General features: G+C 40.2%; 1 protein-coding gene across 2 annotated transcripts in view; it reads left to right on the forward strand.

Annotated features, from left to right (window-relative positions):
• Positions 1–13633, forward strand: part of slc35f3b (solute carrier family 35 member F3b) — a 57807-nt gene that overhangs the window by 35195 nt on the left and 8979 nt on the right. For both annotated transcript variants that reach the window (XM_041251317.1, XM_041251318.1), the window contains one exon: positions 2688–3015. In XM_041251317.1, the coding sequence (XP_041107251.1) occupies positions 2688–3015 (328 nt within the window). The remainder of the gene's footprint in view (positions 1–2687; positions 3016–13633) is intronic.

Raw genomic sequence — 13633 nt, forward strand, 5'->3', positions numbered from 1 at the left:
GATACTGAAACTCAAACTGATACTGATACTGATACTGATACTGATACTGAAACAGCCTTCAATTTCTACTTGAATAAAGAAACAGGGTTTATTTTTTAGGTCAGCAAAATGACAGCTCTTGTCAAGGCATTGTTAAATATTCCCATTATCACTGTAGAGGAGGCAGATTAGAAATACTAAATGACAACCACAAAGTATCCCAGACCATTATTAATGAGAATTCATCAAGAACACCTGTTTTTTTTGCAGAGATCAAATGTGGTTGACTATGAACATCGCCGCTAATTCCATTATTGCTTACTGTAGCTGAATAAATGAAAATATTGTTTAAAGGAGTAATATGATCTATAATTTGAGATTCATATTAGGGAAGTTACTAAAGTATATTTACCATTTACCAAACTTAGACCAATTATTTACATATTTAATGCAGAGAGACTAATGCACGCCTTGATTTCATCTAGAGTTGATTATTGTAATTAACTTTTTTTCTGGGATCCCAAAACTTGTGGTATCCCGCTTGCAGCTTCAGAATACCTGACTAAAACTAGGGAAAGTGAACATATTACCCCTGTTTTGGCCTCTTTACACTGGCTCCCTGTGCAGTATAGAATAGTTTTAACATTTTGCTGTTAAATTACAAGGCCCTGAATGGATTAGCACCTAGCTATTTGTAGGAGTTACTGACCCCGTATCTTCCAAATCGCACTCTGAGATCACAGGATGCGGGGCTGCTGGTTATTCCGAGGGTTAACAAAAGCAACACGGGAGGAGGGAGGGCTTTTTCTTGTAGAGCTCCTAAATTATGGAATGCTCTACCTTTGTTTGTCTGGGAAGCTGGGACCATTACAGTTTTCAAGTCAAGACTAAAAATGCATTTTTTATAAAATGGCTTTCTTGTCTTAATGGGTTTTAAATTTGGTGCTTTTATCTTATTATTATGTGTATACTGTTATTTAAATCTGTTATTTAAATGGTCTGATTGTGTCAGTTGTATGTGTGACATGCTATACAAATATGTGGTGGTTTGTTCTTTGTTTCAGCTATGTACTGTACAGTGCTTAGTGATACTTTTGTATAAACGCAATAAATAAATAAATAAAATAATGAGATTTTGTCGTTGTACAGTATGTGGCTTATTAAAGGCATTTGTCAGTGCCACTGTAAGTACGACTTCAAGGGAACTGGATTGAAGACAATAAATAAATGCTAAATCATAATTGAATTGAACTGTATAGCAGGGGTGTACAAAGCAAGGGTACAAAGAGTCTGAGATGCAAAGGAATATTCATGACGCTTTGCACACAGTAGGACACAACTGGCAATTATTCCATTTAACCCTCAACCATTTTGGTGTATGCTTGTTGATCCACAACCAAATGCCTCCCTTGTTTTATCATGCTGTGCAGAGGAATAACATTAGTTAATGGGTTTAAATAGACCCGTGTGTCATGGTCAGACATTAACAAGAACAAGCCATAGACAAAAAAGTAACCTTGAGGTGGAATTACCCATTGTATTTTGGTAATTAAAAAGATATTGGCCTTGGAATGACAGACATAATTACTTACACATTTGTGAGATATACTGCATAGACCTGTATCTGTCTGTATGTTATACTGTTTTATTTACACATGGTGGATTCAGATAATGGTGATCTACTTTCATGATATTAAGGGGCTTTTAAATGCTGGAGGGGAGTGACATTACCGCAAGGTGGCAGTATACTATTGAATCTACTCTGTGAATACTAATGTGTGCAAGGTGGCAGTATACTATTGAATCTACTCTGTGAATACTAATGTGTGCCAAGTACATGAATTGTACGAGGATTCGTTATGAGTGACGGGTCCTCTGGACACCCCTAATTTATTATTATTATTATTTATTATTATTATTATTATTATTATTATTATTATTATTATTATTATTATTCAGCATTCACACTAAAGCACCAAACAAAGCCCATAGTGTAACTTACTGGACTTAACACTTTCTATCTTTTGTCAGATTCTTCAATCAAGTTCAAGTTTTGAAAACGTCTTTTTTTAACATATAGTGAATGCTTTTGTACTGAAAGAATTGAATTGGTGACATTTTCTTGTATTCGAAATTTTAAAAGCGTTGTCTGTCGATTACTTGGGGGGTTCACCAACCCGTACCATTGAAGTTAAGCCTTAAGAAAAGCTTTGCCACAGTTTTGAAAAAAAAAGCAGGTCATCTTGAATGATTGATTGATGTTTCTAATGCTTGATTTGGTTGTCTGTTTGCATCTGCACAAAACAGAGAGTGGCATTAATTCTGCTTGGCAAAGCTAGTCAGTGAGCCAGAGAATATTAATTGGCATTTGATGATTTCTGAGGTTTGGTGAACTATGCTTTTTATTCATGATTAATGAGAAACTGAATAGTCAAAAAGGTGAGGTATTCTGTTATTTTACAATGGGCTCCATACATTTAGAGCATTTCATACATATAACTAATAGTGACTATGTTTAGGTTTCACTTTGGTCTTGTCCAAGAACAGTGATGACCATGGTCTTTAAAGCCAGCTGTTAATCTGTTTACGGTTTAAAGATGTGAAAAGATAATAATAATAACACTTTTTTTATTTTTAAATTTGAAAATGTAACATGAGCAAAAGTTTATTTTTTGCTCGTTTGTATAATTTGCTGTTGTCCCTTGCAGGAGATGAGCGCCCTCGTGAAAACCTGACAGCAGCAGACGCGCAGGCCCCGGCTGCACCAGACACCGGCGGGCAGAGACTGACCCGCTGCTGCCTCAAGCTGAGCGCCAGTCAAGCCAGGAAGATCTGCTGGGGGGTAGCGGTGCTTCTGGGTGTGTGCTCATCCTGGACCGGCTCCACTCAGCTCGCCAAACTAGCGTTCAGGAAATTCGACGCTCCTTTCACCCTGGCTTGGTTTGCAACAAACTGGAACTTCTTATTTTTCCCACTCTACTACATTGGTCATCTGTACACATCCACAGAGAAGCAGTCTCCAAAGCAAAGATACAGGTGAGGCTTCACCGGTTTCAATTGATGAACAGTTATGTTGTGTTTTGTTTAGGGCTGCTGTTGTTCTATAGTTATTGTGAATCGTCATGCTTTTAATGTCTCCAGGTTGCAGCTCACACTTCTGAGTTTCATATTAGCTTTGGGATGTTACTTCTGGACACTCTTAGAAATCATAACATGTTGGCATATGGATGCTGTCTGTATGCCCATCCGACTGTCTGTGCATCATGATTATTTTCCTTTTTATGCATATTTAGAGAACCAGTTATCCAGTTGTGATATAAAGGACATTATTTCACGCAGGTTAAAAATAATGGGGTAAGTTGTGTCTGAAAAACTACTTGTGAAATTCTAGTGGAACTTTCTAATGGCACATAGTTGGGGGGTATATGGAGGTTGTCTGACTGTCCAATCATCCTGTCAATTTGTCACTCTTATATTTTGCATATATTTACAGAATTGCTTGTCTGCTTAAAGGATGTTTTTAGCACAAGTTATTAAGAGTATCAAAATTTGTCTATTTATCTATCTATTTGTCTTTGTCCTATATGCATAAAAAAAAAATTACCGGGCAGTATTTAACACGCAATTTATAAAACTACTGCCTGGTTATTTTATTGCCCAGTAATGGCTTTAGATGGGATTTGCGGTCACAAATTGTTTCGGTGAGATTGTATCTATTCAACTGTCAGAGGTATGCAAATGAGCTGTATCCCTGCTTAGGGCGCCATTGGCATACACGGTTTGTTTACACTGTCACGTTATTGGCTACGGGACATGTCTGGAGGCAGACAGGCTGTCTGAAATATAGAGATGGGCGCGAGTGAGAGGTGTACACTTTTTGATTTAAAAATGATGCTATTTTTATGTAGTTTATATACGCACGTGCCTTTCTAAATAAGAACTGTAACCACTGCAAATGTCATTTTTTGTCACAATTCAAGCTGTTTGACTTGGTTGAGAAAAAAAGGATCTTTTAATATTTGCACACGTTTCCATTCCAGCTCACAAGAAAGTAAAAGGCACTGGGGCGTCAGCAAGCTCTGGTTATTTGTTTAAAACTTTCCTTTGAATGACAGATGGCACAGCATGAGCACCACACAGTTACATTAAAATAGTCTACAATGCATTGTTAAATGGCGAAAAAAATATGTTTTTATTTGTTACTGTAGTCCCTCAGTTTGCAAATACCTGCACATTTTCTTCACGTGCAATACATACAATAATAATACATCTACACATCACTAAATCCGAGAGATGCCTCAAATGTTTATTTTAATAACACTAATGTGTTTTGTTTGTTTAAAACAGCTTTCCTGTTGTGTCTAAAGCCTATAGCTGACCAAAAGCAATTAAATACAATTGAGATACAATGTAAATGCTTCTTTCTTTCTTTCTTTCTTTTTTCTTGGTGCTTGTTTTGTGTTTTTTTGTGTATTCATAATTACCTACCAATAACACAATTATTTTAATGCGTTTTTGATCAAGCTGAAGCATAACTCATTATTCATGGTATTCTTATTGGGAGAAAAATAATGTATGTGTTTAAATTGTAATCATTGTGGAGTTTAATTGTGTTTCCAGAATAAACACCTAGATATGGTTATTATTTGTTTCTGTAGGTGTTTAATTTCATGTTTAATTATTAAACACCTGGTTTTACAGTGTTAAATTGATACCTGCTCACATCAATCACAGTAATCCAGGGGGTCAAGTGATAGCTCAAAACTATGGGGTCTTTCTGGGAGGATCATCTTCCAATATATTGAAGGAACCAAATAGTATAACTTGATCAACCAACGATCATTTGGGTGCGGTTTTACAATGTTTAGTGAGGAATTTGTGAAAGGAGGGGGTAAGGGTAGAATGTTTCAGTACACCATTAGGTTGGGTCAGATGTCCAGGGGCAGTGGGGGGATGGTAGGGGGATGGTAGAAGAAGGGCAATGCCTGCTTGCTTGCTAGGTCATAAATTCCAGGCTGAAGTGAACATAACAACCACAACGGAAGGGGCAATCATGCCCCACAGCTATCCTCTGTTGGTTGAGTATATGAGTTTAGGGGGTAGGGATGGGTGAATTGTCTGCTGAGTGCCAAATCCTGATAGGAGCAGGGAATGTTATGTAGAAACTATATAACCCATGTATGTGCTTTACCCCGGCAGAATACACTAGTTACTGATGAAGTGACTGTTATTCTCCGGAGCGCTCTGTATTTTGATGACCACTGCAATAAACCTTTGATGCAACGATCGGTGTGATTGATTGTCTCTGATCATCTCTGCACTTCATTTTGCGACCCTACAAATTGGCGTTGTCGGCAGGATTCCAGGATGTTCATTGCACTTCTGTTGGTGTGCAGACTCGTGACTAGATGTCTGGGGTAAGCGATACCGTTTGAGTGCGTAGCGGGTGAACTGGAATCCAAAAACCTGTGGGTTGTGAAGTTGCATAGGTGTAATGAGTAAAAAGGTATTGAGTGTGTTCATCTGGTTGTGACTAGGCAGTGGAGTGTGTGCCTGGTAGGCACTGTCACTACATAGTTAGTACTGTGCGGACAAGAAAGCTCTAGTAACAGGGGCGGGGGGCTCTGTTAAGCACAGGAGTGAGTAACTGGTTAAAAAAAAAAATATCTAAGTAGCGAGCAGAAGATATAGCTCTCAGGGAGTATATTGAAGAAGCAGGCGGACGATATAGATTAAAAAAATATATATCTAAGTAGCGAGCAGAAGATATAGCTCTCAGGGAGTATATTGAAGAAATAGGCGGACGATATAGATCAAAAAGAGTGTATTTAAGTAGCGTGCAGACGATATAGCTCTCAGGAAGAATATATTCAAGAAGCAGGCAGACAGTACAGTTCAGAGGGTGTAAATCTAAAAGCATTTTTGCTGGCGAGATACATCGGGGTGGTAGTGTCATAGGACAATAGTTAAAAATGACGAGCTCAACGCCTCAGTCAGGAGTGCGAGAGTACTTGACTGAAAAATGGGCAGACAGCAGGAAGAAAGCACTAAAAAAGGTTGGCAACCAGACAGCCCAGACCACAAGCAGACCGAGTGGTTTAAAAAAGGAACAAAGGACTTGGTACAGTGCCAAAAGAGCGTTGGCTGAGTGTAAGCAAGCAGAACCCGATCTTGATGTAAAATCAAGGGGAGAAGAAAAGGATGAAATAGATTGGGGTTATTTAGAGTGGAAAGCCAGAGAATGGCAGGTAGAATAATATTTGGTTTCTAAAATCCAGAATTAAATCAACGTTTTATTTTCAAGAGTTTGCATATTGATGATTGTTTAATTTGTATTGAACTAAACAGGGAGATAGCGTTTTCTTGAAATGGAGAACACTTGGTTTAATGAAGCACCAAAGTTACTAGTATTAACTGGTTTTATTTGCACATATACGAGATGTTTTGTTTATGTTGGTCACAATTAATTTTTTACGGAGCTTCTAACAGGAGAGGTGATGATAACTAGATTAATGTGGCAACTGAGACATTAATAAATAACGCAATGATAGTATAAGTCAGGGACTAAACCTGAAACAAAATAAGAGATCTAGACGAGAAAATTAAAAATATTTTCGTGACAGATACTCGTTTGTGTGTTGTAAAGGACAGCTGTATTGTGTTTGTGTTATATTGTGTTTATGGCCGACCATGCTAGCAAGCTGTATGGATGGTGACAATTAAGACTATAGTCATATTTTAAGTAGCAACAGTTGAGCATAATGTGGAGTCTCTGAACTGGGTGTTACATAAGTATCTAATATATGTTTGTCTGTTGGCTATTACATGTTGACCTATTTGTGAGTTAGGACAACCTGTTAATAGGAAAAACCTGTTACATAAACTGTCACGAAGTTGGGCGGATGAGGGTATTGGCATAAAACCCTAGTTAAAGTCCATGAGCGCACCAACAATGTGTAAATTTAAGGTGCAAAGGAAAACAAACCATTAATAAAATCCACCAAGTAGAGTAACTTGTCATATTGGAAAATTATATTGGTAAGAAGTCAGTTTAGAATGATAATTTTGTTAATAAATTGCTTGGGTTAGATTGGTTTTGTTTAAGCAAAAGATAAAGCAACATTTTAGAAAAGGCAGATGTTTAACACTATGTGACCTTTACATAAGTATGAGTGGGAACACGTAAACTGTGTTCACGAAATAGCCGAGTGCAGCTCAGAATGTGAAAAGGGACAGAATCTGTCACAGTTTGAGAACGGAAAGCTTTAATTCAGGAGTTGATATAAGAGAGTGGGTTAAAATAAAATATGGATCGCAACGGCGATGCAGTAGGACTGGAAGCTAGGAGTTTAGCTCAAAGCAGCAGTGCAAGATAAGATTCTGGGCGTGTTGCCGGAGAGCAGGCAATATGCAGATAAGGTGCCTGGGCAGTTGTCCAGCAGCAGAGCTGTGTTAATAGTAGATGTTGAAGGCACAGCTCACAGCTGCGAAATCACACCAAGTTTTGGAATGAATATGATTTTAAGCAATGCTTTAATTGTGGCCGTATTGATACTTAAAAATGATTTGGTGGAAAGTGGCAGTGGCTACAGTGAAACGGCAGAGGAACCGCAAGGAGATTACAATGAATATGTAAGAATGCAGCAACGGCTGCAGGCACAGATAGGGAGTGACGTGCGGTAGTCTCGGTCGGAGCAAAGGGGGGAGGTAAGAGGCCACCCATGTAAAATGTTAGTTGATACTGGGGCTGGAATCTGCCAATCCCGGTAACAAAAGAGTTTGTAGTAATTGAAGGAGTCAATGGAGGTACGTAAAAAACATTTAGAACTGAACCCGTGGAATTTGTAATTGGCTCACAATCCGCGTTAGTCGAAATGTATCATGCTAGAATGCATGAGAAAAACATTTTAGAGTTAGATGTAATGTACGTCTCATCCTTCCCTCTCACACTCCAGGACTTGACTGATCAGTACCCAGAAGTGTGGGCTCTGCACAGCAATGGCTGCGGTAAGGCAGTGGGCGTGTTTATCACAATTGAAGGAGACGCCCATCTTCCACGACGGCAGTACCCTGTCAAGACTGAAGCAGTGACAGCAGTAAAGGGCATTATTACTGATTTACCAATGCTTGAATCAAGCCCGGCCCAAGATGGATAGAGATAGTATCTAACCTCCACACTATATTGACTGAAGTACCAGCTGAGACCAGCTGGTTCTCAGTTCTTGATGTAAGCAACTGATTCTGGAGCCTACCTATAAGGCCTGCAGATCAATGGAAGTTTGCTTTCACGGTGCAAGGGGTCCAATACACCTGGACTCGCAAGCCACAGGGGTATCATAGTAGTACCCCAGTAATGTTCCACCAGTGTCTTGCCAAGGATCTGAGACCCTTTGAAAGACAACCCACATGGCACTGTGTTGCAATATGTGGATGACTTGTGATGTGGATTGTTGTGTAGTACCTCTCTTACAGAAGCGAAGGAACTGTTGAGGACCACCTTGCTGCTCATAAAAGTCTGAGGGTTCGAGGTCAACCCAAAGAAGGCTCAGCTCTTACAACAAGAGGTAACATACCTGGGACATATTCTCAGCTAAGACTATGAGCCCCGATAGGAAATTGGTCCTCACCTTGATACCCAAGCCTCAAACTGTTACTGAGTTAAGACAGTTTTTGGGTACCATTAATTATGTCGGGGAATACATAGAGGACTATGCTATAGCAGCAGGACCTATGTACTCACTACTAAAAGACACTCCTGAGAAATATGAAGCTATTGAGTGGACTGAGAAAGCAGAGCAGGGGTTCAACAACCTGAAACAAAAGATCAGTGAGGCCCCTGCACTAGGCACACCCAGTCCAGCTAGGGATTTTCATCTCCAAATCATAGTGAAAACACACTATACACTGTGTATGTATCCAAAAACAAAACCAAGGGCAATGGGTACACAGAACCCAGACAAAGCTCTACCAAAAATGATTGACACATGAGCCACCCCCACAAAAGGTGGCGTGTCTAACCGCAGAAGTGGATGTCCTCTAAGTGGTCAAATTGACCCCTGTGGGGTACTTGCCACTAGGGGTTCTCCAATGGCAGCTGGCCTTGATTTATACAGCGCGTATGACAACTTGGTGCCTTCAGGAAGTCAAAGCTTTGTTTTGACAGATATACAAATAAAAGTACCACCTGGGTGCTATGCCAGGTTTGCCCCTCATTCCAGCTTAGCAGTTAAGCATGGCATATGCATAGGGGCTGGCATAGTGGATGCCAACTATACCGGAAATGTAGGTATCCTGGTCCAAAATACTGGGGCCGAGCCCTTTGAAATAAGAGCTGGCGATCGGGTAGCTCAGTTTGTATGTGAACGCATTTGCCACCCACAGGTCAAGGAGGTCTCGGGCCTCCCCTCGATGGACAGAGGAGCGAGAGGATATGGATTCTCTGGAACGAAGACATAACCATGAAATGTTTTGTGTCGAATGTATAACCATAAAGTGTTTTGTCTTGACTCATTAGATCAAATCCCGGGGACAACGCATGCAACCAGGAGGAAAAACAGGTTGTGCATAGGGGCAGAACAACCTTATCCCCTTGACCAATACTGTAATGACGCCTTTACACCCCGCAATGACACCTCCCCTGTCCCCAGACCTTCACCCCTTCACCACATGGGCTCATAGAGGTGGGGGAACCATTAGGGTTCATTGAGGAGGTGGACTGGCACCGAGTCACAGTGCATTGTGATTACTCATTAAAATTGTTACAGACCCATTGTTCTGATTTCTTATCTCTGACTAAGATATTCACAGGCCAAATGAAAGATGCACTCACCCGATACGTAAAACAGAGTACTTACTACGTACTTAAGCAGCAGGTTGGTTTGGGGAAGCTCATGAATAATGTGAATGCTGAGTTTCAGAAACAGCAGAATGATGGGACAAACTGGTATAATGCTCAAAGCTTTATCAATACAGCTACAGGGGTACATTATAATGCTGTTGCTATTAAATTAGTGGTGAAAGCTTTTAAGGACTTAATTACAGCCGTAATGACAGATGTAAATATGACACAACATGAAGAGAGATGTTATAGAAAGGGGACCCTCATGATGGCACACGTTAATCGTGATATAACGGATCTATTAAATAATAGGCTCCATATCTCACACAGATCATCTTTACAGAATAAAAAAAGGAGGCCTCGGAATTGAATGGGCGGCTGACATATGGGACGCTGTACTCACCCGCCCAAATCGAGACTCCAGACATACATTACCAAATTATGATCCTTCGGGGACACCGATACAACGCCAGGCGTTGCGTCGGGTGCAAACGCTGGGGATGCCAGAGGGAAACCATGTCTATACCCTTAATAATATAGGATGGGTAGGTAATGGTAGTATGTTTAGTATTGAATGTTGTATTCAAGTTAAAGAAATTGTTGTATGTGCTTGTAATGCTCACATGAACGCACCTAATCTATCACTGAGGGCGGTAGTACGCCCATTACGAGGGTTTGAGCAGATTGTGCAGCTAAACCAAACCCACTGGTGTGTGACATCCGATCGGCGTCACCTATCAATGGGTACCCGGCTCTGTGCTACTAATATTAGTTATTGCTTATATGTAAATTATACTGTGACTTTAGGCAGCCATGTTATACATCCCTCACCCCCTCAGCTGATTAGGTATCAGGACAAGCAAGCTCAGGCATTTCTGCACACAATAGACCATAAAACATTATATCAAACAATTAAGAAAATAACCGAGGCTCTAACTGAAATTCAACATGAAGCAGTGTTAGCTGAGGTACATGCTGATATGGCTACTGATGTGGCTAAAATAAGTCTGTCCCGGACATCTGGTAAAGATTGGGAGTTTGGTAAAGGTGGATCTGACTGGTTTGGGTGGTGCAACATCTCGGGTAGGATTGCATGCTTAGGCTCATTTGTGTGCCTGATTATTGTACTCATCCTATTCTGAATGCGGAGGAACATGCGCACCACCATACAACAAGAGAGCAGACAGCTACAACATCAACCCCTGAGACCTGCACCCATCTACCAAAATGCTTTGAGCATTTAAGACATAAGGTCCCCAACAAGTGCTAGTAACCTCTGGCAGGGACCCGAAGATCAGATTCTATGGTCTATCTGACCTATGGTCATGGACCGTAAGGGGGGACTGAAGGAACCAAATATTATAACTTGATCAACCAACGATCATTTGGGTGTGGTTTTACAATGTTTAGTGAGGAATTTGTGAAAGGAGGGGGGGAAGGGTAGAATGTTTCAGTACACCATTAGGTTGGGTCAGATGTCCAGGGGCAGTGGGGGGATGGTAGAAGAAAGGCAATGCCTGCTTGCTTGCTAGGTCATAAATTCCAGGCTGAAGTGAACATAACAACCTCAACGGAGGGGGCAATCATGCCCCACAGCTATCCTCTATTGGTTGAGTATATGAGTTTAGGGGGTAGGGATGGGTGAATTGTCTGCTGAGTGCCAAATCCTGATAGGAGCAGGGAATTTTATGTAGAAACTATATAACCCATGTATGTGATTTACCCCAGCAGAATACACTAGTTACTGATGAAGTGACTCTTATTCTCCGGAGAGCTCTGTATTTTGATGACCACTGCAATAAACCTTTGATGCAACGATTGGTGTGATCGATTGTCTCTGATCATCTCTGCACTTCATTTTGCGACCCTACAATATCTTGATGTACAGCCCACACAAGCACACTGAAGCCTGACATTTTCTCCAATGAATAGCCTACAAACCTGATTATTATGTTTCTAACCAGTAAGTTTTTCAGATCAGTTAACAATGCAATTTAATGTATGCGTTACTGTGGCAAAGTGGTTAACAGTGTGCAGGTGCAGGTGCTTAATCGGGAGATAAGACAGTAATAATCCAATAATAAAGGCTTTTAATATTGTAGTCCAGGTCTGATGACCTCAAACAATAGTTCCAGGCAATACACAGCAATGTGTATTGCACTGTTCAAAATAAAGGATTTGCAGTCCCAAATAATAAACACAGTCCAGTTACACACACAATATACAAACATGATCTGGGTGCGTGCTGCAGTGCTCGTGGTGCTAGTACAATTACTATCATGACACAGGTGTAGTAATGTCTGGGTTCGTGCTGGTCTTTGGCGACAGCTCCAGAATGTGTTATCCGTCTACTAATAACAAGTAACAATTAGAGATGAGGCAAAACAAACAAAACACTCACATAAGATATTTTTAACACTGGTCCTTCCGGGTCGTTTCCTTAACCATAAACAAAGGAATAGATCAAGTCACTCTGTCCTCTATTTGTACTGTCACCCATGACCCCTTGGTAAACGACTGCATCCGCACCTCCAATCTGCGGCTGCTACATTGTTTCTCTTCCGGGTCGATGAGTTAGTGCACCGGAGTTCCTTTCTAGATGACAACTTTCTTTTAACCCTGAGAATGAATTGTCAGGCCATCCGGTCCAGGATACTCTGTTCCCTGTACTTTGCGCCCTCACAGGTTGGGAGGGAGATTTACCACCAAGAATCATTCTATTTCTGTCAAAGTTACAAATAACAAAACACTTCAATTACCTAATTACTGAATAATTAAACATAGACTTTATTATTATTACTATTGGCTGAAATATATGTTCCTAAATACAACAATTATACTAGGAAATTATACTGTTAAGACGCATCTCATTCTTCGCCTGGTCTGAGGCTCAGTACAGATTTATGATTCAGACGAATAATATGTTAATGAGAAAATTGGTCTCTAAGGGCACTTTATTCTAACACCGATGAGTGATATTTTTGAAGGGTAAATGGTGTTTATGCATCACCTGAAGAAATACTGTCATGTTAAACACTATTACTGGCACGATAAAGGAGATGGTACATTTTATGAATATGGACGTTTATGTCTTAAATTTGGATGTAGTTCATGTTGGTCTGTTAACTAATGCAAACTAGTACCTTGTTTTCCTCACTGGCGTTCAGCTGCTGGTTTTAATCTCTTTTCTTGCATAATCTCCAAATCCCTTTCTTTATTAGCACGGTTCATGCAGAATGGATTTGAGTGGCATTTGAAGTGAAACGAGTCATCCTTACCCTGGAGCAAGTTGAAACACTTGTACTTCAGGTGTGAAATTCATAGTTGTGGCTGGCTGTACTGTCCATCACTAGCCCTGCAGCACAAGAAAACTTCATTGTGGTGCTAAAACTAATACTGTAGGAACATGACTAATATGTGTTTGCTGTTTTGTTCAAGTTTTTTACACTGTACTCCTTGCATTAAAATCTTCTGTATCTTCTTTCATTATAATATTATGTTATGGAATAAACTATTAGTATGGTTTATTATTTTTCTCATGCTCATTAAGTGTTCTTAGGGGATGATTTGATCAACCAATTCCCAGACTGTGCCTTTCTGTCGTGTATTACCAGCAATGTTAGAGCATTTTTGCGTTGAAAAGAATTAGCAGGGTGTCAATACTTTTGGGCACCACTGCTCGTCTGGATTTAACCTTGCAAATGAACGATTTCTATATATGTACAAGGCAATGAATAATACAGACGTGCATTTATTTCTACCAGCCAGTGCTGTCAAATCCAATGCTGTATTTCCTGGACATTTCTGTGCATGCTG

This window comes from Polyodon spathula, chromosome 5 (genome assembly GCF_017654505.1).
Source record: "Polyodon spathula isolate WHYD16114869_AA chromosome 5, ASM1765450v1, whole genome shotgun sequence".
Taxonomy (NCBI): domain Eukaryota; kingdom Metazoa; phylum Chordata; class Actinopteri; order Acipenseriformes; family Polyodontidae; genus Polyodon; species Polyodon spathula.